This window comes from Monodelphis domestica, chromosome 4, assembly GCF_027887165.1.
Source record: "Monodelphis domestica isolate mMonDom1 chromosome 4, mMonDom1.pri, whole genome shotgun sequence".
In the NCBI taxonomy this organism is placed as follows: domain Eukaryota; kingdom Metazoa; phylum Chordata; class Mammalia; order Didelphimorphia; family Didelphidae; genus Monodelphis; species Monodelphis domestica.
The window spans coordinates 389,010,420-389,033,805 of record NC_077230.1 but is presented as its reverse complement, the minus strand read 5'-3'; the positions used below and the strand labels follow the sequence as shown (position 1 = coordinate 389,033,805).

At 43.0% G+C, this 23,386-nt stretch overlaps 1 protein-coding gene across 3 annotated transcripts in view; it reads right to left on the bottom strand.

Moving 5' to 3' along the window:
* TMCO4 (transmembrane and coiled-coil domains 4) overlaps positions 1–23,386 on the bottom strand; it is a 142,434-nt gene that overhangs the window by 79,979 nt on the left and 39,069 nt on the right. For all 3 annotated transcript variants that reach the window (XM_056795682.1, XM_056795681.1, XM_056795683.1), the window contains 6 exons: positions 22,054–22,186; positions 17,661–17,758; positions 13,216–13,359; positions 8,784–8,903; positions 4,978–5,142; positions 3,212–3,348 (listed from right to left, as the gene is read on the bottom strand). In XM_056795682.1, coding sequence (XP_056651660.1) covers positions 3,212–3,348; positions 4,978–5,142; positions 8,784–8,903; positions 13,216–13,359; positions 17,661–17,758; positions 22,054–22,186 — 797 coding nt within the window. The remainder of the gene's footprint in view (positions 1–3,211; positions 3,349–4,977; positions 5,143–8,783; positions 8,904–13,215; positions 13,360–17,660; positions 17,759–22,053; positions 22,187–23,386) is intronic.

The window sequence follows — 23,386 nt, the reverse complement described above, 5'->3', positions numbered from 1 at the left end:
AATAGGTTTTTTTTTATAATTTAGTTTTTATTTCATAATCATAAACTTAACTCTGTTGTCATATATATTTTTGGGGGGGTGGGGAGAAAAGGGAAATGAAATCCAAAGAGAATTGCAATAAGGGAGAGCACAAGGATTACAGGGTATAAGAGCAGGTGGAATTCAGGGGTGCTCTCTCTAGTTACAGAGGAATGGTTTCATGGTTAAGAGAAAAAACAAAACAAAAAAATGTATTAGATTTGTTCACGGTCAGAAGAAAGCTTGTAGTTGAGTGTTCAAAGCTATGAATGCTGCAGATGCAAAAAACCCAAACTCAAACCCCAAACTTCAAACCAACTCAAACAAAAACAAAAACTTAATGAACTCATTTAACCCATCTCTCCTTAGAATATAGATGGTTCCTCACGCAATTATTAAATCAAAGAATGGAAGTGAGATTCAGATTTCATTTTTATGTATTTGTATACATACATACATAAATGCATATATAGGTACATGTTTATACACAGGTATATATAATTATATACACATACCTATATGAATGTGTATGTGAACACACACATATATGTGTATATTATGTATGTAAAAGCAATGGACACTATTTTGCTTCAGCTTCTGGATGGCCAAGAGTGCCAGGTCAACTCTATAAAAAGCTATGTCTGAGGACTCTTCATGTTTGATCCTTTTGTCAGCACTAATTTGGCTTCTCTGGAATTTTTCTGCTTCATGAGAAAAGTCAATTTTTCCTGCTTTTGTCTGTAGCATCAATTCTTCTCTCTGCATCTAGACTATGGGCCAACTCTCTTGGTTAATCAGTGGCTTCCTGTTTCTTCTTTGACTGGTTATAATTCAATTCACTGTTGGATAAAGATTTTCTATTCCTTACATCTTTTCCTCAACAAGTTTTTTTTAGAATCAAGACATTGTTCATCTTCATTTTCTCCAGATTCTCACATCTTGTTGGCATCTGCCAATCTTTTCCATTTTAAGAAACATTATATTTACCAATTCATTTCTCATTAGGTCAGTCCTTCCTCCATCACAGATATACCTCCTAGTTTTTTACTTTTGGTTTTCTGTTTCTTTATTAGTCTTTTGGTATTCATAATTATATTTGTATACATTGTCTCTCCCAAGAGAATGTAACTTCTTTGAGGGACATACGATCATAGATTTAGAGCTAGCATTGGAAGTCATTGAGCACTGCCTCCCAGTGATCTTGTGAGCATAAGAGGAGATATTACAATATAATTAAATATATGAGAAAATATTATCATATATTATATATATCATCTCTCTCTATATTGTTGTTGTTGCTATGTTATGTTTTCATTTCATTTGGGGTTTTCTTGGCAAAGATTCTGCAGTAGTTTGCTATTTCTCTTTTCCAGATGACTTTCCAGATGAGGAAACTGAGGCAAACAAGGTCAAGAGACTTGGTCTCTTGGTCAAAAATTTGAACTCATGGAAGATGAGTCTTCCTGACTCCAGCTGGCACTCTATGCACTTTGGTGCCACCTAGCTGCCCTAGATAGATCTCCAGACATGCATATTCTCTCCCTCCTTCCTCTCTCTCTCTCTCTCCCTGCCTCCCTCCTCCTCCTCCTCTCTCTTTCTCCCTGCCTCCCTCCCTTCCTCCCTCCCCCCCCCCCTCTATCATCAATAACCTCCTAGAAAAAGAAGTCTATATCTCTTGCCTGACCTGTCACATCTCAATTCCTCACAACTAAGCTTTGGACCTCATCATTCAACTGAGGTTGCTTAATCTAGAGTGGCCAGTTGTCCCTCAATTTCCAAATCAGATGGCCCTTTCTCAGTTTTCATCCTTCTTGGCCATTCTGAAACATTTGTCCCGGTTGGCCCCCCTTCCTTTTCTGGGTTTTCTTGATTTTGCTTTCTCTTTGTTTTCATCCTATCCAATTGGCTCCTCTTTAGGTAGCATAGTAGATAGAATACTGAGCTTGGAGTCAGGAGGATCTGAGTTCAAATCCAACCTTGTATACTCACTTGCTGTGTGACTCTCTTAACCTCTCTGTCTCAAATTCTTTATCAGTATAAAAGATCTCTAGACATGCATATTCTCTCCCTCCTTCCTCTCTCTCTCTCCCTACCTCTCTTCTCCTCTTTTTCCTTCTCTCTCTCTTTCTCCCTCCCTCTTTCTTCCTCTCTCTGTCTCTCTCTCTCTCCTTCCCTGTCTCTGTCTCTGTTTCTGTCTCTCCTCTTCCCCTCATATATCTATATACACACACACCTCTCTATAGACAATTATCTATATGTAGATAATGAAATAACAGAATAAAAGCTCTTTGCAAGACTTAAATTGCTATTTAAATGCTAGCTAGGAGGGAGTCTCATATCCTTATTTTATGGATGAGAAAAGTGAGAGCCCAGAGAAGTTCTTACTAGACCAAAGTCACATAGCTGAAAGGAGCACAGTAGGGGATTAAAACTTGCCCCTCTGATTCCAAATCCAGTCCTCTTTCTACTGTTTCCTTACTATCATGCAGAAAAGAGCTCCTGCTTTTGTCTCCGCATTTTCATAGCCAGCACATGGAGTTTTCTGTGCAGTAGGCATTTAATAACTGCTTGTTGTTTTGAACCAGAGTTCAAATGCAACCTCACACATTTACCAGGTGTGTGACTCTGGGCAATTCATTTAACCTCTGCCTTAGTTTCCTGTAAAATGGAGATCATGATAGTACCTACCTCCCAGGGTTGGCTTTTTTTTTTTAACCCTCACCTTCCATCTTAGAATCAGTGCTGTGTATGGGTTCCAAGGCAGAAGAGCACTAAGGGCTAGGCAATGGGGGTGAAGTGACTTGCCCAGGGTCACACAGCTAGGAAGTGTCTGAGGACAGATTTGAACCTAGGACCTCCTGTCTCTAGGCCTGGTTCTCATCCACTGAGCCACCCAGCTGCCACCACCCACCCCGGTTGTTTTGAGGATCAAATGAGACAGTGCCTGGCATAAAATGGGCATTTACTTAATAAGTGCTAATTTCCTTCCTTTCTCCCTAGATTGGTGGAGGCTAGTTGTTTCCTGCTCTGAGTCTAAGACACAGTGTGGCTTTGAGTCCCCTCTTGCTTCCCACTCTGTTTGCCTCACCTAAAAGAACTGTGTCCACTGGCACGGCCTTCCGCCTCCCCGTCTAACATCTCTATCTACAAAGAGACAAGAGCCACCCTCGCTTCGTGATCGGTTTCTAGTTACCTGCTGTCGGCTGAGCAGCACGTGGGCCAGGTGTTTGCCGACCTCGGCAGACCTGTGAAGGCAGACCCCCCAAGGGTTGTCGATGATGTTGGCTACAGTGAGGAGGGAAGCTGGCCAAGTCAACGCTGTCAAGATACCTGAAAGAAACAGGGAAAGCATCAGGGCCAGGGAACAGTCCCGGGGGAAAGGGTCAGCTTGGGAAGTCGAAGGCTCCACCCTGCATTTGCACTGAGATTTGCCCTGCTGAAGAAGGATGGTTTAAAGTCTGGTGTGCCCAGGGCAGGCCGGTGAATCCGTCATCCCAGATCCTGGGGTCTAAGACTGCCACTTCTCTTGAGCTCCGGAGCTCTGAGCTGCATGGAGATAGGCAAGATGGGTGTCTGCATTAATTTTGGGATTCATATGGTGACTGCCAAGAAGTGGGGTGCCCTCCGGTTACTAAAGGAAGGGAGAAATGACTCAGGTCAGAAATGGGGCAAGTTAAAGCTTCTGTGACATCAGTGATGGGATTGGACCTGTGAGTCACTACTGTGCCAGCAGCCTGGGTGAGATGGGGAGTCAGTCTCACAAAAAAAGGCTACTCTGACATTAAAAGTCTTACATTCTAAGGATGGAACAAACATGAATAGGAAAAAGGGGGTCAGGAAAGAAATCATGGGAAAGGATTAGACAGATCATAAAATCATCATGTTTAGAATCCAGAATGTCAGAGCTGGGAGAGACCTAGAACAGAGAATGTCAGAGCTGGGAGAGACCTTAGAACAGAGAATGTCAGAGCTGGGAGAGTCCTTAGAACAGAATGTCAGAGCTGGGAGAGACCTTAGAACAGAGAATGTCAGAGCTGGGAGAGACCTTAGAACAGAGAATGTCAGAGCTGGGATAGACCTTAGAACAGAGACTGTCAGAGCTGGGAGAGACCTTAGAACAGAGAATGTCAGAGCTGGGAGAGACCTTAGAACAGGGAATGTCAGAGCTGGGAGAGACCTTAGAACAGGGAATGTCAGAGCTGGGAGAGACCTTAGAACACAGAATGTCAGAGCTGGGAGAGACCTTAGAACTGAGAATGTCAGTGCTGGGAGAGAGCTTAGAACAGAGAATGTCAAAGCTGGGAGAGACCTTAGAACAGAGAATGTCAGAGCTGGGAGAGAGCTTAGAACAGGGAATGTCAGAGCTGGGAGAGACCTTAGAACAGAGAATGTAAGAGCTGGGAGAGACCTTAGAGCAGAGAATGTCAGAGCTGGGGGAGACCTTAGAACAGAGGATGTCAGAGCTGGGAGAGACCTTAGAACAGAGAATGTCAGAGCTGGGAGAGACCTTAGAACACAGAATGTCAGAGCTGGGAGAGACCTTAGAACTGAGAATGTCAGTGCTGGGAGAGAGCTTAGAACAGAGAATGTCAAAGCTGGGAGAGACCTTAGACAGAGAATGTCAGAGCTGGGAGAGACCTTAGAACCCAGAATGTCAGAGCTGGGGGAGACCTTAGAACAGAGAATGTCAGAGCTGGGAGAGAGCTTAGAACAGGGAATGTCAGAACTGGGAGAGATCTTAGAACTCAGAGTGTCAGAGTTGGGAGGAACCTTAGTACCCAGAATATGAAAAGAAGCCCGCAAGGGGTTCAGTAGCTCATCCCAGGACCCAAACATTGTAGCCAGCATTTAGGTCATGAATTCTAATCTCTTAGTTCCTAGTTCTTCATGCCACCCTGTCTTTTCTAGTTGGAATTTGGCTGGAGAGGTGAGCAAGAGCCAAATTGCAGAGGGTCTTACCAGACAGGATCGTATATTTCAGGGCTTCTTGAGTCATCATATTCACAAGGCCATTGAGCAGGGTCTCCAGGGCATTGCCCAGCTCCATCAGGTACTTAGATTCCCAGGCCAGGCAGTACTGCTCGCTGCTCCGGGCTAGGCTGGCCCAGGGTGTCGAGAACATTCCTAGGGGAAAACCACAAGGACAATGGTTCACATGGGGAGTGGAGAGAGCCACAGCGGCTCTAGAAACACAAGCAAGGGGGCAGCAGAGGAGCCACGGAGTGACATCACCTGGAGAGGAGCCCCCTCCTAGGCAGGGTGGCTCCCAGATGCCTGAGCTCTCAGCTTCTGTTGGGATGCAAAGGATGCAGTGAAGAGCTTGGAAACCTACATTCTAGTCCTGATCCTGCCACTCCAACGTGCATTTATTAAGCAGCTGCTCTCTTCCAGGCAGCATGCAAGGCCCTGGGGACTAAGAACAGGTAGTTCCTGCCCTCAAGGAGCTCATGCTCTATTGTGGGAGTAGAGGTGGGACAGGGAGAACAACACACTGCTAAGTAAATACAAAATGTGTATAAAATTTTAAAAAATGTAGGCGGGGACGCGCCTCCTGGGAGAACGGAAAAGGTGTGGCTGTGCCACCTGTCTCGCCTAACGGGCCATGCTGGCTCCACTAAGAAACCCTCCACGTGGCATTTAAAGCTCTTCATAATCTGGTCCCAGCCTATCTTTTCAGCCTTCTTAGGCCTTTACTCTTTTCTGTGCACTCTGCTTGCCGTTCCGGCCACCATCTCCGTGCCTTTGCCCCAGCTGATTCCCTCAATGCCTGGAAGGTTCTCCTTCGTCACTTTTGCTTCTTTGTTTCTATGTGCATGTACATACAAACACATGTGTATAAATGTGTGCCTACATACAAACACATCGGCATACATGTGTGTCTACATATAAAGCAGGTGCCTACATACAAATACACATGTATAACGTGTGTCTGCATACAAACACACACATGAATGTGTGTCTACATACAAATACAAGTGAATGAATATGTATCAATATACAAATACATGTGTATAATGGTGTGCCTACATACAAACATACATGAATAAATGCACACCTACATACAAATACACATGTACATGTCGACATACAAACACACGTGTATAGATGTGTATCTCTATATAGGTACCTGTGTTTAGATGTGTGTCTCTATACAGATACACGTGGATCAATGTGTGTCTATATACAAACACAGACTAGTACACAGAGCACTGTTCTGGAAGTGAGAAAGACTGATCTTCCTGAGTTCTAATCTAGCTTCAGACAAGCACTAGCTGTGTGCCCTTGGGCAAGTCACTTCACCCTGCTGGCCTCAGTTTCCTCACCTGTAAAATGAACTGGAAAAGGGAATGGCACACTGCCTCAGGACCTTTGCAAGGAAAACCCAAATATTGTCGTGAAGAGTCAAACACGACTAAAAACAACTGACTGACATCCTAAGCCAGTATGCATGTGTCTACACATGTGAGTCTAGACAAACATGTATGTGTGTCTACATACAAATAGGCATGTCTCTCTGCATACATACGTCGATAGTGGTTTGCACGCTGTCTCCCCTGCAGAATGGAAGCTCCCCAAAGACAGAGGCCATGGTTTCTCTTTCTTTGTTATCGCCAGCACTTAGGACAATGCTCAGCACATGGTGTGTGTTTATAAGAAATGCTTGTTTATTAGCATTGTAATTTGTTATTAAACAGACTGACCATGTGTAGGAAGTGACATTAGAGCCTCGACAAGAGGGAGGAGGAGGGAGAGCACAGCAGAGCCGGAGCCGCCTGTGGCGGAGGAGAAGGTACTCCTCATGGGGGATGCTCTTGGTCTTTGCTATTCCTTCTCAGTAAATACCTTTTTTTTTTTAACCCTTACCTTCCATCTTATAATCAATACTGGGTATTGGCTCCAAGGCAGAAGAGTGGTAAGGGCTAGGCCATGGGGGTCAAGTGACTTGCCCAGGGTCACACAGCTGGGAAGTGTCTGAGGCCAGATGTGAACCCAGGACCTCCCATCTCTAGGCCTGGCTCTCCGTCCACTGAACCACCCAGCTGCCCCAAGTCAATACCCTTTAAAGAGATTTGGAATCGGAGGATAGGAATTCTAATCCTGATCTGACTACTTGCTGCCTAGGCGACTTCTCCGGGCCTCAGTTTCTTCATCTCTGAAATAAGGGACTTGGACTAGATGATCTCTGAAGTCTTTTCAAGCCCTTCTAGGAATGATTATTCCCATTTACAGAGGAGGACGCTGAGAGGGAGGATGGGAGAAGGGAATAGATTCAGCGAAACTGAGGGTCACGTGACTAATCATGGGGCTGGCCAGGGCTACCGGTCCTTTCTTACCTCCTCCACAGGAGTAGACCATGGGGACCACATGAGATGACGCGCATCAACGTGCTCCGCCCAAACCTTTTCTTTCCCTGACGTCAGCTCCGCATCCACGTGCTCAGCCCCAGGCTCACCCCGGTGCCGCCGCCCCCTCTTGGCACTCAGTCTTACACGGAGATGCCATTTCATAATGTGATTTTTCACAGGAATATTCCTGTGGGTGTGCGGAGGCTGCGTTGGCCTGACTCGCACCCAGTTTTCTTCCATCAGAGATGATTTGAATGGTGGGCGCAGGAATTCCTCTTGCTAAGGAGAAAGTGGCTTTTTCATGAATCACACGAGCCTGCTGGCATGGATCAGAAAGAATCCTTTGGGGGGGGGCAGCTGGGTGGCTTCATGGATTGAGGTAAGCCCAGAGAGGGGAGGTCCCAGGTTCAAGTCTGGCCTCAGACACTTCCCAGCTGGGTGACCCTGGGCAAGTCACTTGACCCTCATGGCCTAGCCCTTACCACTCTTCTGCCTTGGAGCCACTACACAGTCCAAGATGGAAGGTGAGGGTTTTAAAAAATAATAATAAAAAAAGAATCCTTTGCAAAATCCCTCTCTGAAGGTGGTGTCCCGCCTGGGAAGCCCACTGGACGGGCGGCCAAAAGACACGGGGTCAAACCCCTCCTCCGTGAAGCCCTTCTCTGGGATTGAGTGTCTACAGTGTGAGGGAGCGGATCGAGGCTGTCCCTGGAGCCAGAGCAGCCCGGCATTTGGCTCCTCCTGGCTGTCCCACGACCTGAGCAGGTCCCTTAAGTTCTCAGCGCCGGAGGCGACCTTCCCAGAGCACAAGTTGCCCCCAAAAGAGACGCTCTGCTTTGGTCGAGGGGATTCCCCATGCCAGAGCGTGTCTACACAAGGGAGGAGGTGGAGACGATGTCTAAAGTCCCTGCCGCTTCCGAGGCGTCCGGGACCCCGTCCGTGTTCAGGTCAAGCACGGCCTCTGAGAGAGCCCCAAACCAGCAGGGCCAGTGCTGTCTCTACTGAGCTGCCTCTGCGTGCGTGTGCGTGTGCGTGCGTGTGCGTGCGCATGTGTGTGCGCGTGCGTGTGTTGGGCACACTGCTGGTCTGCGGAAGCCCACGGACCCCTTCTCAGAATAACGCTTTTAAATGCACACAATAAAGCACATGGGGTTATACAGAAAGCGAATTCTACTGAAATAGACTTAGCAAAACATTTTAAAAACAAGTTTGCAAAGACTGTTACCATCCGCTCCTGTAGCGGGGAATCCTACGCACGTGATGGGGGAGGACGGAACGAGATGAGAGCCTGGAAGGGTCGCACAGACTAAATCCCAGACCGGAGGGAGGAGCCGGGCACGTGGGGTGTCCAGACGGGGGTGGGGGGGGGGGGAGGAGCGACGACTCGGTGCCGCCTCTCTTGCCTGCCGCAGTGCTTACCGTATTTACCGGAGCAGAGCCAGCCAGTGACGGCGATGGTTATATGGAGCTGTTTGCCATCCGTGAGCGGTAAGAACTCAAATTCTTCTATGGCGCCCACTCGCTTCTTCATCTTGTAGCCTAAAGGGCAGAGCAGCATCGATTTAGAGCCGGAAGGGGCCCCGGCAACCACTGACTCCAAATGGTTCATTTTAATTTTTAAAAATTATACATATATTTTTGATCAACAAAAATTTGCCTTTTCCCTCTCCCACTCCCTCCTCTTCAAGTTGAGCATGAAAGGCAAATAAGATTTATGTTAGAAATATACAGTCAAGGGGGCAGCTGGGTGGCTCGGTGGATGGAGAGCCGGGCCTAGAGATGGGAGGTCCTGGGTTCAAATTTGGCCTCAGACCCTTCCCAGCTGTGTGACCCTGGACAAGTCACGTGACCCCCATTGCCTAGCCCTTACCACTCTTCTGCCTTGGAACCAATACACAGTACTGATTCTAAGATGGGAGGTGAGGGTTTAAACGTGTGTGTGTGTGTGTGTGTGTGTGTGTGTGTGTGTGTGTGTGTGTATGTGTGAGATCACAACCAAAAGAGATATATATGTGAATTTATATGTACATGCATACAATACTTATATATGCATGTGTATACACATGTTACATGTTTTATTACACGTTATGTATTATATATAATGATACATTACATACAATGTGTCAGATCAATATATTCAAATATTATACATTATATACAATATTATTCATTATATACCCTATAAATATGTGTATATATAAACATACATGTACACCTATATACATACATATCTTATTCTGTATTCTTCCTCTTTTATCTCTCATCAGAAGGTAGGTAGCATGTTTCACCACCAGTCCTCTGAAATTATACCAACCCTCTCCTTTTACAGATGATGAAACCGAGGCTGAGCAGAATGAACTGATTTTTTTAGGATCATACATCTGGTAAGGGTCAGCATCAGGATTTGAACTCGGGTCTTCCTAACCCCCAAACCAATGCCTTGTTCACTGCACCACTGCTATAAAAGCAGATCAACTCAATTCAGTTCAACAAATGTTTATTGATAGAACAGAAATGCCTGGTTGGCAAGTTCCATTTGCTGTAAATACTATATAATGTTTTTTTATTTTATTTATTAATTTATTTTTCCTCTCTTTCCTTCTTTAGTTCGCTATTATGAGTGATTGTCACAAGCCATTTTTGAACTTAGGTCAATGACTTTTTAAGATAAAAAATGTAAACCCTTACTTTCTGTCTTAGTATCAATTCGAAGACTGAAGAGTGGTAAGGGCTAGGCAATGGGGGTTAAGTGACTTGCCCAGGGTCACTCAGCTAGGAAGTATTGGAGGCCAGATTTGAACCCAGAATCTCCTGACTCTCCATCCATTATGCTTTCTAGCTGACCCAGGCAATGACTGTTGTCAAGTGAACATATCTCCCTGGAGGCTAGGAGGTCATTAATTAAATATTGTTCTTGCTAATGAACCTGTTGCCATGTCAAATCAACTCTAACCTTCCAGGACATCTAAGCCACATCCCTCCCTCCCTTCCCAGCTTCCTTCAATATGGCATCTCCTCTTAAGAGAACGTCAGCTTCGTGAGGGCAGGGACTGTTTGGGTAGCTTGAGTCTGTGTTCCCAGCACTCAGCATGGTGGCAGGTACACAACACATGCTTCATGAATGTTTTTTCTATCTATCTAATGATAATGAAGATAGACCCAGCTCTGATGGGATGGAGGAGGCAGGGGGGACACTTTGGAGTTGATTTCTTGGGCAGCAGGGGAAGGTTTCACACCCTGATAAGATTTCAGAAAAAATCCCTGCCCTCCAAAGGATTCCATTCTTCTTGGGGATGAGGAACATACATAGTCCATGATACAAAGTCACTCTGGCTGGGAAGAAGAGAGTGCTAATAACTGTGAAGGGAGGGGGTCCGGAAAGAAGGGTCTCATGTATGATATGATGCCAGAGCTTTGCTTTGAAGGAGGTCCAGAGGATGGGGGACAAGGTTTTAGAACTCCCTTTGGTCAATAAGAATGAAGCTCTTGGGGCAGCATGGTGGCTCAGTGGATTGAGAACCAGATCTGGAGATGAGAAGTCTTGAGTTCATATCTGGCCCAAGATACTTCCCAGCTGTGTGACCCTGGGCAAGTCACTTACCCCCATGGCTTAGCCCTGACCACTCTTCTGCCTTAGAACCAATACACAGTATTGATTTTAAGATAGAAGGTAAGGTTGTTGGTTTTTTTTTTTTAATTTTAAGAATGAAGTTATTTTTGGGTCAACAAAGCATTCTATGGCTAATTAAAATCTCATCTCTCCTACCCTGATCTGCACTCTCTGCTCAGAGATTTCCTAACTGGGCATCTACTTGGGGTAGAGGGGATAGGAAGAATAAAAGGGAATAAATCTTTATGTAGCACCTGCTCTATACTAGGCACAGGGTGCTAAGCACTTTATGAGTATTGTTTCATTAGATCCACACTTGGGAGGGAGCTGTTCTTATTATCCTCATTTATATTGGGGAAACTGAGGCAGACAGAAATTAAGTGACTTGCCCAGGTTTACACAAGATTTGTATCTGAAGTGGGATTTGAACTCAGTCTTTCAGACTCCAGATCCAATATTCCATCCAATGTACCACTCAGCTGTCTAAATACTGTTGAAGAACATTAATGAGGCTCACGGTACTCCAGAAAGGCGGCACGGAGGATAGAGTATTGGCCACTGAGTCAAGAAGATCTCATTTCATATAGAACCTCAGACACTATCTGGGTGACTTTGGGAAAGTCACTTCATCCTGTTTGCCTCAGTTTTCTCATCTGTCAAATGAGCTGGAGAAGGAAATGGCAAACCACTCCAATATCTCTGCCAAGAAAACCCCAAATGGGATCAGGAAAAGTCAGACACGACTGAAAATGACTTAATGATAAAAAGATGAAAACAGACAGCTGTGCCTGGAACCACTTAATGGGGTAAAGTGACTTGCCCTGGATCTCACAGCCAAGAAGTATCTGAGGCTAGAACTGAACTTACATCTTCCTGAATCCATGCCAGGCACTCCGTGTGCTATGGTGGGGCCATGTGGTCCCATAACCCTCTAGGTTATTGAGTCAGTATCAAGATTTTTTTTTTTTATGCTGGTGACTGGGCATCTTTGGCTTAGATGTGGGTGACTTAGCCACTAATTTAGGATGGTCCTGAGTGCAGATGGACCTGAGTCCAGAGTGTTTACAGATGTGACTCAGGACAACAGGAACAGGAAAAAACAGTGTGGCTGTGTTTGGGTGTGGGTCCCCGGCTAAGACTCAGGAATGGGGATGGAGAGTGAGGTTATGCCTTGATATGGCATCTAGGGGTGTGTTGGAACCAGTTCCCAGAATGGAAAGTCAATCATTATTAAATAGTCACTGTGAGGGTTTATGCCTCAGAAAAAAAGCAGGACTTGATCATTTTTGAAATTGTCTAACTTAAAGTGATGGAGAAAATTCAAATAAATGCAGATTAAATTTATAAGTGTGTCCTGTATACTTTCCTCTCCCAGAAAAATATTTAAATATTAAATATTGTTAAATATTTGCCAGTATACCCCTACTTCGGACCCCCTAAAGTTGGATATTAGAGCCTGGATCTGAGTCAGGGCTTTTGAGGATCATGGCAGGACACAGAGGTAGTCATGCAGAGACATCCAGTAGAAGATTCTGATTCCTAGGGTTTTTCCCTGTCTTCTGCTTTCTAACAGTGATTCCATTTAGGGAACCAGAACAACTGGCCATGAGTCGTATTTAGTCTTGTAAAATTACACTGTCATATTCTCATAGTTTAAAAGCTTGAAGGTCATCAAATTTAAAAATGAGGAAACTGGGGGGTAGTTAGGTGGCTCAGTGGATTGATAGCTAGGACTAGAAACTGGAGGTCCTGGGTTCAAATTTGACCTCAGACACTTCCAAGCTGGGTGACTCTGGACAAGTCACTTTACCCCACTGCCTAGACCTTACCATTCTTCTGCCTTGGAACCAATACCCAATATTAATTCTAAGATGGAAAGTAAGGGTTTAATGGTTAAAAATGATGAAACTGAAGTTCACAGAGGTAAGCAATTTGCTCAGGGTTATACCGACATATAGGTGGCACCATAATGCATAGAGTGCCAGGCATGGAGTCAGGTTCAAATCTGGTCACAGATAACTAGTTATTTTTCTCATTAACATCTCTAAAACCTTGGAGCAAGTCCCTTCCTCTCTTGGAAGCTTAGTTTCCTCATCTACAAAATGGGGACACTGATCTTTTAGACTCATTCCTTAATATACTTAATGGGTTTCTTGGGTGGGGATATACTTTGTAATCATAAAATATACTCTTAGAAATGCCAGTTGTAGTTATGATGAGAAATCAGTATTCCAGTCTTACCTGTCAGACCTGCTCCTGCAGCTCCAAAAAGAGAGGTTATGACTGCAATGCCTGCCATGGAGCCCAAAGCAGCTGCACCTGTGGTACCAATGATAGTGGCTGCTCCTGCAGCCACTAATGGGGCAGCCAGACCACCCGTCACACCTACAATGAAAATGCCAAAAGGATTCAAGATGGAGCCTCCATCTACTTTCTTTCTTTTTAAAAATTAATTTTTTCCTCCAAATGACATGCTGATATAATTTTCAATAATAGCTTTTTAAAAATTGTGATCCATGTTCTCTCCCTCCCCCTCCCCAACATGGCAGGTAATATGATACAAATTGTATATGTGTTATTATACAATCCATATTTCCGTGTTCATCATGTGAAAAAAAAGAAAAAAAACATGTTGCTTACACTAGAGAAAAATTCATAGAAGAAATATAGTGAAGAATGGCATGTTTCAGTCTGCATTTAGACTTTATCAGTTCCTTCTTTCTATAGTCCCTTGGAGTTGTTCAGGATCCTTGTTTTGCTGATAATAGTTAAGTTATTCATAGCAAATCCTCATACATTTTTGCTGTTTACTGTGTACAACATTCTCCTGGTTCTGCTCACTTCACTTTGTATCATTTCATATAGTCTTTCCAGGTTTTTCTGTGTTCATCTTGTTTGTTATTCTTATGGTACAATAGTATTCCATTATAAGCAGTCTGAAATCATAACTGTTTAGCTTTGCTTTTTTAACTTTGGATAAAACACAGTAGATTTTTTTTTAGCTCTTTGCTTTGTGTGTGTGTCTCCCTGCTTTAAATATGTTTCTTGTAGACAGTATATTATAGTATTCTGGCTTTTAATCCATTCTATTATTCTCTTCCATTTTATGGGCAAATTCATCCAGTTCACATTCACAGTTATGATTACTATGTGTTTTCCTCCATCTTAGTTTTTCTCCTACTTAACCTTTTCTTCCCCTCCTTTCAGTTTTTTCCTATTCACAAATATTTTTGTTTCTGACTGCCACCTCCCTGAATTTACCCTCCCTTTCTCCCATCTCCCCTTTTCTTATTCTCTTTCCTCTTCTTATTTCTTTATAGAGTCAGATAGGTTTCTACAGCTAACCATGTGGATGTTATTCACACTTAACACCAATTTAGATAAGAGTAAGTCTCAAACATTGCCCACCCCTCCTCCATCTTCCCCTCCACTGTATTGATTCTTACCTGCCTTTTCATGTGAAATAATTTACCCTCAATTTTCTCTCCTTTTCTTTTTCCCCAGGATATTCCTCTTTCTTATCCCTTGATTTTATTTTGCTTTGCAGATTTTCCCCCCTTTGGGTATTGTAATGGTTTGAATGGGTGGTTGCCAAAAATTGGAATTAACCCTTAAATCATAAGACTGTTAATAGCTAGATTTATTAATAAGAAAAAGAAAATAAGAGAGAAATATAGAAAGGAGGTGAAGAATTTCCTAGCCTAATAATCCAGAGTCTAACAACTCAGTGTCTATCTCTGAATCTCAGTCTCAGAAAGTAACACCCCCCCCCCCCCCAGCTTCCTGCTGGGTCTCATCTTATAAATCCTTACAACACCCACTAGTTCTCTTATGTCACTCCCCAGGAACCAATCACAATTCCTCAATTAGCCTGGCAACATCCAGAGGGTGTGAATTTTAAAATTACCCCACCCTAATTAGACATACTTTAGGGGAAGATAAAGTTGTAAACTCCTGATTGAACAATAAAGGTACTTAACTCATACCTTATAGTGAAGCTAGAACTTTAAGCTGTCTATTTTTAGATTTAATACAAAAATGTGTTAAGTACCTATAAAGGTTAAATTAATCACAAAAAGGTCAAGTAACTAACAAAAGGTAAGCTTAACAAAGAAGTGTGAAGTACCTCAGAAGATATAATCTAACCAGAGAAGATGAGAACTAAAGAGTGGATAATCCTGGAGAAAATCTAATCAAAGAAGGTGAGAACTAAAGAATGGGCAGTCCTGGAGAAAAGTGTCTACTGCGATTGGTAGACATGAAAATTTAGGGGAGGTGACATAAGAGAAAATTTCTTTAAAAGGAGGCTAGAAAAGTCAGTTCAGGCAATTAAATTCAGTTCAGAGTGAGTTCAGTTCAGGACAGATCTCCCTCAGACAGTTTCCTGGAAATGGTCTCGTGATGAGTGATAAGACTGACTCCCTTTCCCTTGGGCTCAGGGAGGCCACTTTGGCCAAGGCCTTTAACTACTGCCTGGCTCAGCCTGAGCCGGAGCAGTTTAAATTAATTAACTCTTTTTCTCTCTCTCTTTTCCTTAATTCCTTCTCTCTATATTAATTAAATCACCACAATTTCCAGCTGACTTGGGTATTTTATTATTTGGAAATTTTCCCTGGCGACCAAATTAATTTAGAATTTTCAAGTCACAACACTAAAATTATCCTTTACAAGGAGCAGTGCCTATGGGATAAATTCCTGGGTTGCTGATTGACTCAAATTCAAAACAAATGAAAGGCAAGTCTAAGTCCCTGACTGATCAAAAACAAATCCCCTTCTCATAGTATCATTCCATCACATTCAACTTACTCCTTACTGTCTGTCTATAAATGTTCCTATTTATTGCCCTAATAGTGATAAAGTAAATTCCTCCCATACCTTAAGTAGCTTTAAGTGATTTAGGAACTTTAGGTACTTCAAAAATCATAGATATCTTAAATATCTTAATTATAAGGATATGTAATAATGCGATCAGTTTAACCCCATTGTTTCCCTTGATTATCTTAAGTACATTAAGTATATCTTATATCACAGCAATTTAAAGTATCCTAGTTAACACAATCCTATATTGGAATATGATCAGTTTAAACCCATTGAGTCCCTCGAGTTTTATCTTTTCTTTTCACATTTTTATGCTTCTCTTGAGTATTGAATTTGATCACTGAATTTTCTTTTCAGCTTGGTTGTTTCAACAGTAATGCCTGGAAGTCCTTTATGTATGTAATTCATGTATGTATGTATGTATGTATTCAAATATATATTTCTTCCCCTGGATGCTCAATTTTGCTGGATAGATGATTCTTGATTGTAGTCCTAGATCCTTTGCCTTGTAGAATATTATATTCCACATTCTTTGGTCCTTGATGTAGAAGCTGCTAGGGCCTATGTGATTCTGACTGTGGCACCAGAATATCTGAATTATTTTTTTCCTGTCTGTTTGCAGTATTTTCTCCTGGGCTTGGAAGTTCTGGAATTTGGCTATGACAGTCTTTGAAATCTTTTTCAGGAGTCGATCGGTAGATTCCTTCAATGTCTATTTTCCCCTCTTATTCAAAAACATCAGGGTAGTTCTCTCTGATAATTTCTTAAAATACTGTGTCCAGGTTATTTTTTTGATCATGGCTTTTCCACTTTCTCAGTCACTTTCCAAATCAGAATATCATCCCAGAGACTATATGATTTTGCATTTAATAATAATAATAATAATGATAGCTAGTATTTATATAGTCCCTACTATGTACCAGGCACTGTGCTAGATGCTTTACAAATATGATCTTTAATCTTCACAAGCCCAGTGGTAGGGGCTATTATTATCCCCATTTTATAGATGAAGAAGGTGAGGCAAATCAAGGTTAAGTGACTTGCTCAGATCAATTCAATGATCAATCACAATTCCCAGAAGAGCCAGTATGAAAAACACCATCCACTTTCTGACAGAGAGGGGATGGATGAGGAGTTTAGAATTGGGGTGGGGGGTAATTATATATATGTATATATATGTGTATGTGTGTTTGGATGCAGACAATCTGGGAATTTGTTTTGACTATGCATATTTGTTACAAAGGTTTTATTTTCTTTTTATTTTCAATGGAGGGTTGGGGGCAGAATATAAATGGTTATTAATTGGAAGATAAAATAAAATCTAAAACTGAAAATGAAAATAAAAGTTAAAAAAAAAGAAAGGAAGAATGTGAAGAAGAAAAATAGGCCTAGGGAAAGTGAGGTGGTTCAATGGATAGAGTACTAGGCCTAGAGACAGAAAGTTCTGGGTTCAAATTGGGCCTCAGATACTTCTTGGCTCTATGACCCTCAGCAAGTCACTTAACTCCAATTGTCTAGTCATTACCTCTCTTCTGCTTTGGAATTGATACTCAGAATCCATTATAAGAAAGAAGGTAAGGGTTTTAGAAAGACAAAGAGAGATAGAGAGAGAGGGAAGAGGGAGGGAGGGAGGGGAGAGAGGAAAGAGAAAGGAGAGGGGGGAGGGGGAGAGAAAAGAAGGGGGAGAAGGAGAGGGAGAGAGAAAAAGGAAGAAGGAAGGGAGGAGAAAAGGAAGGAAAGGAGGAAAGAAGGAATTCCCAATTCTAACACGCACTTTCACTTTAGACTCTACGCAATCTTCTTCCTGGCAGCTCTGATTAAATTAGGGAATTTCTGAACCATACCCCAAAGTTTTGAGTAGTTCTTACCTATTGCTGTCCCACCTCCAACTGTGGCTAGGCCAATTAGGAGATAACGTTTCCATTTGTTCCAATTTTCTTTCTTTTTTCTTAAAGCTTCAGCAGCTCTGGGGGATTTGGGGGAAGAAGGAAGAAGGGGAAGAAGAAAGATCAGTAAGGGCAGCTCTCGTGGGCCACAATTCACCCACAGTGCTGGGCCAATCACAGGTGTTCCGTCATGCAGGGCTTAATGACAAGAAACAACACGGATTCATCACTGATTTTAAAGGGCCAAGAAGCTGAACAGGACACAAAGTTCAGTACGTGCTTATACTTACCCTCTTGATCCATCCTAACTGGACTGCATTTTAATAATGAGAAAAAGCACAAAAGGGTTTTAAAAATAGATGTACTGGGAACATCGGTGAAACAGAATCTGCTCTCTTCCCTGGGTTCTCTCACTCCCACTTCTTCCCACACCCTAGGCTAATGCCAACCAAAGTCTTTCAGAAATGTTCAGAAGACGGGTGAAAGAGGTGCTCAAAACTCTTGCCTCTGGGCCCCAATCTTTGACACGAAGGCAAAGTCTATACCAATTGGAGAAGTCTGGCAAAGCCATAGAAGGTAGTGAGTTGCACACATGTTTTCTCTCTCTCTCTCTCCTCTCTCTCTCTCTCTCTCTCTCTCTCTCTCTCTCTCTCTCTCTCTCTCTCTCTCTCTCTCTCTCTCTCTCTCTCTGTCTCTCTCTTTCTTCTTCTTCTCTCTCTCTCTCTCTCTCTCTCTGTCTCTCTCTCTCTGTCTCTCTCTCTGTCTCTCTCTGTGTCTGTCTCTCTGTCTGTCTCTGTCTCTCTCTCTCCCTCTCTCTGTCTCTCTGTCTCTGTCTCTCTCTCTGTCTCTCTCAACATATAACATAGAAATGTGTAGATTTATATTATATTTAAGTTTGATAGGGTTAGAGAGACCATCCATCTGGATTTTCCAACCACAATGCTCAGCTCTTAGAAGTTGTTTCAGGAATCCCTGAATAGCAGGATTAGGAGGGCCCTTAGAATAAAGAATGTCAGAACTGAGAGGAGCCTTAGAACACAGAATGTCAGAGCTGGGAGGGGCCTTAATGTCAGAGCTGAGTTTGATCCTTCCTGAGTCTCAGTTTCCCCATCTATAACATAGGCATGATAATATTCCCGATCTACTTCACATTGACTTTCCAGGGACACTTATCCTTACTTGGCCCATCTATAAAATAGGGATGAGCCCTCTTAGGGCTGTTTTGAGGATTAGGTAGTAGCATACATGAAGTGCTTAAAGTGACACTATGATTATTATTTTGACATTATCTGTATAGCATTTTACAGTTTACAAAGCACTTTCTTCAAGACCTTCCTGGGAAGTAGGTAGTACAAGTGTTATCACGTACACATAGGGAAAAAGAGGCTTAAAAATAAGTTATGAGGCTCAGGACTTGAGACTCAGACTAATGTCCCCTGTCCAGGTCCTCTGTTTTTTCTGCTATAGCTCACTGTTTGTTGACCATTCATCAAACTATAAGTCACCTCCTTCCTTGGCTACACAATTCCTTCCCCTTTGCCACATCTGTGTGGTAGGTCAAATCCAAAGCCCATGGCTCTGAGCCCAGACACAGAGACAACCCCCAAACCTTTCCTTGCCACAGCTCTCCAGATGACAAATGAGGGCAGGCTGACCTAGAGAAACTTATGACAAGAAGAGACGTGAGGCCAGAGGGAAGAGACCGAGTAGTCTGCCCTGTGGCCTAGTCTTCTAGGGTGACTAAAGTTTTATGTTCGACTCATTAGCTGCATTGAAGGTCTGACTCCTGATACAGGTGGGGCTCTGATCAAGTCATTGACCTACATTCACTTCCCATGATCCTCACTGCCCAGGAAGTAGGGTCAATGTTTGACCTGCTCTACAAGGGAACTTTGAAGCAGGCAAAATAGATGTCACTGAATCTGGAGTAGCTGTAGCTATAGTAGTGGGAAGAGGAGTAGTGGTGGTGGTGGTGATGGTGGTGGTGGTGATGATGGTGATGGTGGTAGTAGTAATAGTTATGGTAGTAGTAGTAATGGTGGTAGCAGTAGTAGTGGCATCAATAGTAATAGCAGTAGCTATGGTAGAAGTAACCTCAGATACCTTAGAAAGATCTTTACAGAGAAACACAGAATCAAAGATCCAGAGCTGGGCAGGCTTCAGCAGCCATTTAGATTAGCCCCTTTGTGTAAGAGATGGGTAAACTGAGGCCTATGGAGAGGAAGTGACTTGCCCAAAGTCAATCAATCAACCAATCCACAAGTGCCTGCCACACACTTAGTGCTTAATAAAAATGCTTATGGGTCCACGGAGTCAATACTGAATCCTATAAGAAAGTACTTACTCCCAGGTCCCCACTGAGGCCCAGGGTGGCTCAGCTTCTAATCAGCAGAGCTGGGAGTCAGTCGGGTGACCTGCATTTGATTCCCAGCTCTGACATTTACTTAGCCATGGGACCTTGGGCAAGACATTAAATTCTCTGAGCCTCAGTTTCCTTATCTACAAAATGAGTTTAATACTTGTACTTGTCTTGGGTGTTTGATGGGTGGAAATTATTTTGTAAAACCTTAATGTGTTTCAGAAATGTGAATTATCATTCTTATCAATATAGTTAATATCATTATGAAAGGGCAGTTTGGTATAATGGAAAGTGTTGGAATCTCTATTAGACTGTGAGAGCTCCTTCAGAGCAGGGACTAGTTTTTTTTTTTAATTGCTTTTATTAGATCTGTAGTCTGAAACATAGTATTTCCTGTTTGGTCATTTCAGTCACATCCGACTCTTTATGATCCCATTTGGGGTTTTCTTAGTAAAGACCCTGGAGTGGTTTGCCAATTCCTTTTCCAGCTCATTTGAGAGATGAGGAAAATGAGGCCAACAGGGTTTAGTGACTTGCTCAAGGTTCTGCAGCTAGTAAGTATCTGAGGCCACATTTGAACTCAGGTCTTCTGACCTCAGGCTTGGCACACTCTTCTCTGAGATACTTAGCTGCCCAAGACTGGGCTAGATTCCCTCTCTCCACATATCAACTTGCAAAGATGATTTCTTGAACTCAAGGGAAAGATCTTAAGGTTGATTCCTATTAGATTACGTTTTATTATAGTCAATCCAATGACCTAGCCTGCTGAGATTTCACTGGATATGGGCCCTGTGGTCCAATGCTAAGTTTAGCCATCCATCCTTCCCAGCTTTGTGCCATCCACCAACCCAAGAAGTGGTCCATCCACGCCTTTATCAAGTGTCATTGACGAAAACAACGCCCAGCACTGGGCCTGGCAGAGATCTCATTCATGAATGAATGAATTGTAGGAGGACTCACTGGCAGGCTCCATCCCCTGCTTGGGCCTCAGGAAAAGGATTAGATTGTACTAAATGAGCTCAGATTTCTTAGCATCTATGCCTTATGCTGCGCAGAAGGGAGGCAGGAAAACTTGGTTCCAGTCCCAGCTCCTCTCCCATGTAATTTAAGAGACAAGCCATGGGGAAAAGGCTTTCCAATCAGCTAGTAAACCCTCAAAGGGTGTTTATCTTAGAGAAGAGAAGGCTGTGAAGTACACCTCGTTGTGTGACTGCATTACAGCCAATGGTGGAAGTTTGTCCTCTATATGAGAGAAAAGGCAAAAATTAGTTAAACTTGGGAAAACAAACAAATAAACAAAAACGACCCAGCAACAGCTATGATGGAGTGTATAGACTGTATAACAGCCATAGTAACAGCAATACTGAAGAAGATGATGGCAATTCTGAATTCTTTTGCAGCTGCGTTCTGGATCGGTAAGGCAAGGTGATATGAGGAATAAAATGGTAGACTTGGAGGCAATTAGACCTGGATTCAAATTCCAGCTCCGACACTTAATTAGCTGTCAGGGACAGGAGCGATCTATTTTTTTTTTAACCCTTACCTTCTGTCTTAGAACCAATACAGGCAGAAGGTCAGTGAGGGCTGGACAAGGAAGGTTAAGTGTCACATAGCTAGGAAGCCTCTGAGGGTTCTCTCTCATTTGATTATCCAGTATTCAATTATAAATTAAAATATAAGGCCAGTTTTGAACCCAGAACCTCCCATCTCCAGTCATGGTGCTCTAACCACTGAGCCCCATGTAACTGCTGTCCCATGCAATCTATTTTAAAATTAAAATTAAATAATTTAAAATTGTAAAAATGGTTTCTAGCTAAAATGGTTAAATTAAGCAAAAAAAAAAGTTTTGGTGATTAAAAGGGTTAGTAATATTTAATTGGAAGAGCCCTTCAATATTGCATAACATTCCTGGAAGGAAGGTACTATGGGGACCTTTATGCCCATTTTACAGATGAGAAAATTGGGGCTCATTCCCAGAGATTGGATTTTCCTGAAAAGTGACAAATGCCATCTTACTCAGTCTCTTCTTCTTGTATTTCCTTCAGCCTTTCCAGCAACATTTCTTCCAGGTTCTCCAGCTCCGTTGGAGGTATTTTTAGCAGGTGGGTGACACGGCAGACAAGTACCCTGGCTCGAGCATCATAAGAGCCTTTAGAGGGAACAAAAACATGAGGAGATGAAGAAAGTGCTTTAATTAGATGATCACGGATCCAAATAGCTCCCAATTCTAGAGCACTTCAAGGGATACTATGTAAAGCTTGTTCCTTACTACAACCATGGGGGGTAGGAAGTGTGATGAATTTGTCACCCCTTTTTTACAGATAGGAACACTGAGGTCCAAGGAGGTGAGAAGACTCACCTAGATTGCACTAGAAAAGATCAGAACCAGGAGCCAAATCCAGGCCCTTTGCTTTGGTCCGTTTCCAGGCCACACACTTCCAGACCATGAATGTTAATAATTACCCAAGGACAGCTAGACTCAGATTTTTCCTAGCTCTATGACCCTGGGCAAGTCCCTTAACCCCAATACATAGCTCCTCTGTCTTAGAATTAATATTAAAACAGATGGAAAGGGTTAAAAATTTTAATTAAAAATAAAGAGGGCCAGGTGGAAAACCTAGTGAGACAGAGAGGCTGGAAGAGTTGGGCACCCTCCCTGCCCGGCCATGCCCTCACCCAGGCACGATCCCCAGCGGCTACGTGCTGAGGGTCAGACCACACGTGCCTGCTGCCTACTAGGTGAGCCTCGACGGCTCCTTTGGAGGAAACAGCCAGTATCAGGAGTGGCAGATAAGCAGCTGCTAATGGGACTAAAACAGCCTTCGGCGGCTTGTTGTTGGTCGATGGGAATTATAAAAAGCCATTAACGTAGGTGCCATTGATCAAGGTTGTGGTGACTAAGCCCTCTGGAATACGGGCCAAGATGCACACCATTAAGGAAGATTTTCCGAGGGCCTTTGAGGTGTGTAGCTTTGGGATATCAGCCGCAAAGCCAATTGTGAAATGCCTTGGGAAGCCATGGCGACGATGACAGCAATACTATCTAAGGGGCAGCTCCAGGCCGGCGCTCTATCCACTCTTAACTAGCTGCCCCTCAGATCTGCTTTTCAAGGAAAATGTCACGGCAACTTGAAGCCCGTTTTCATATCTTATGACCAAGAGGAAGTGAGTAGGGCTCACTGTTGGGTCCTTAATATGAAAAGAATCGTTGGCATTGTTGTTGCACTTTAAGTTTTGCAAAGAAATTTGTAAATATTATTATATTTGTAATGAAATGTTTACTATACTTAAATATAATGAATAAATATAAATAATATATTTCCTATAGTGATATATAATTATTATATAA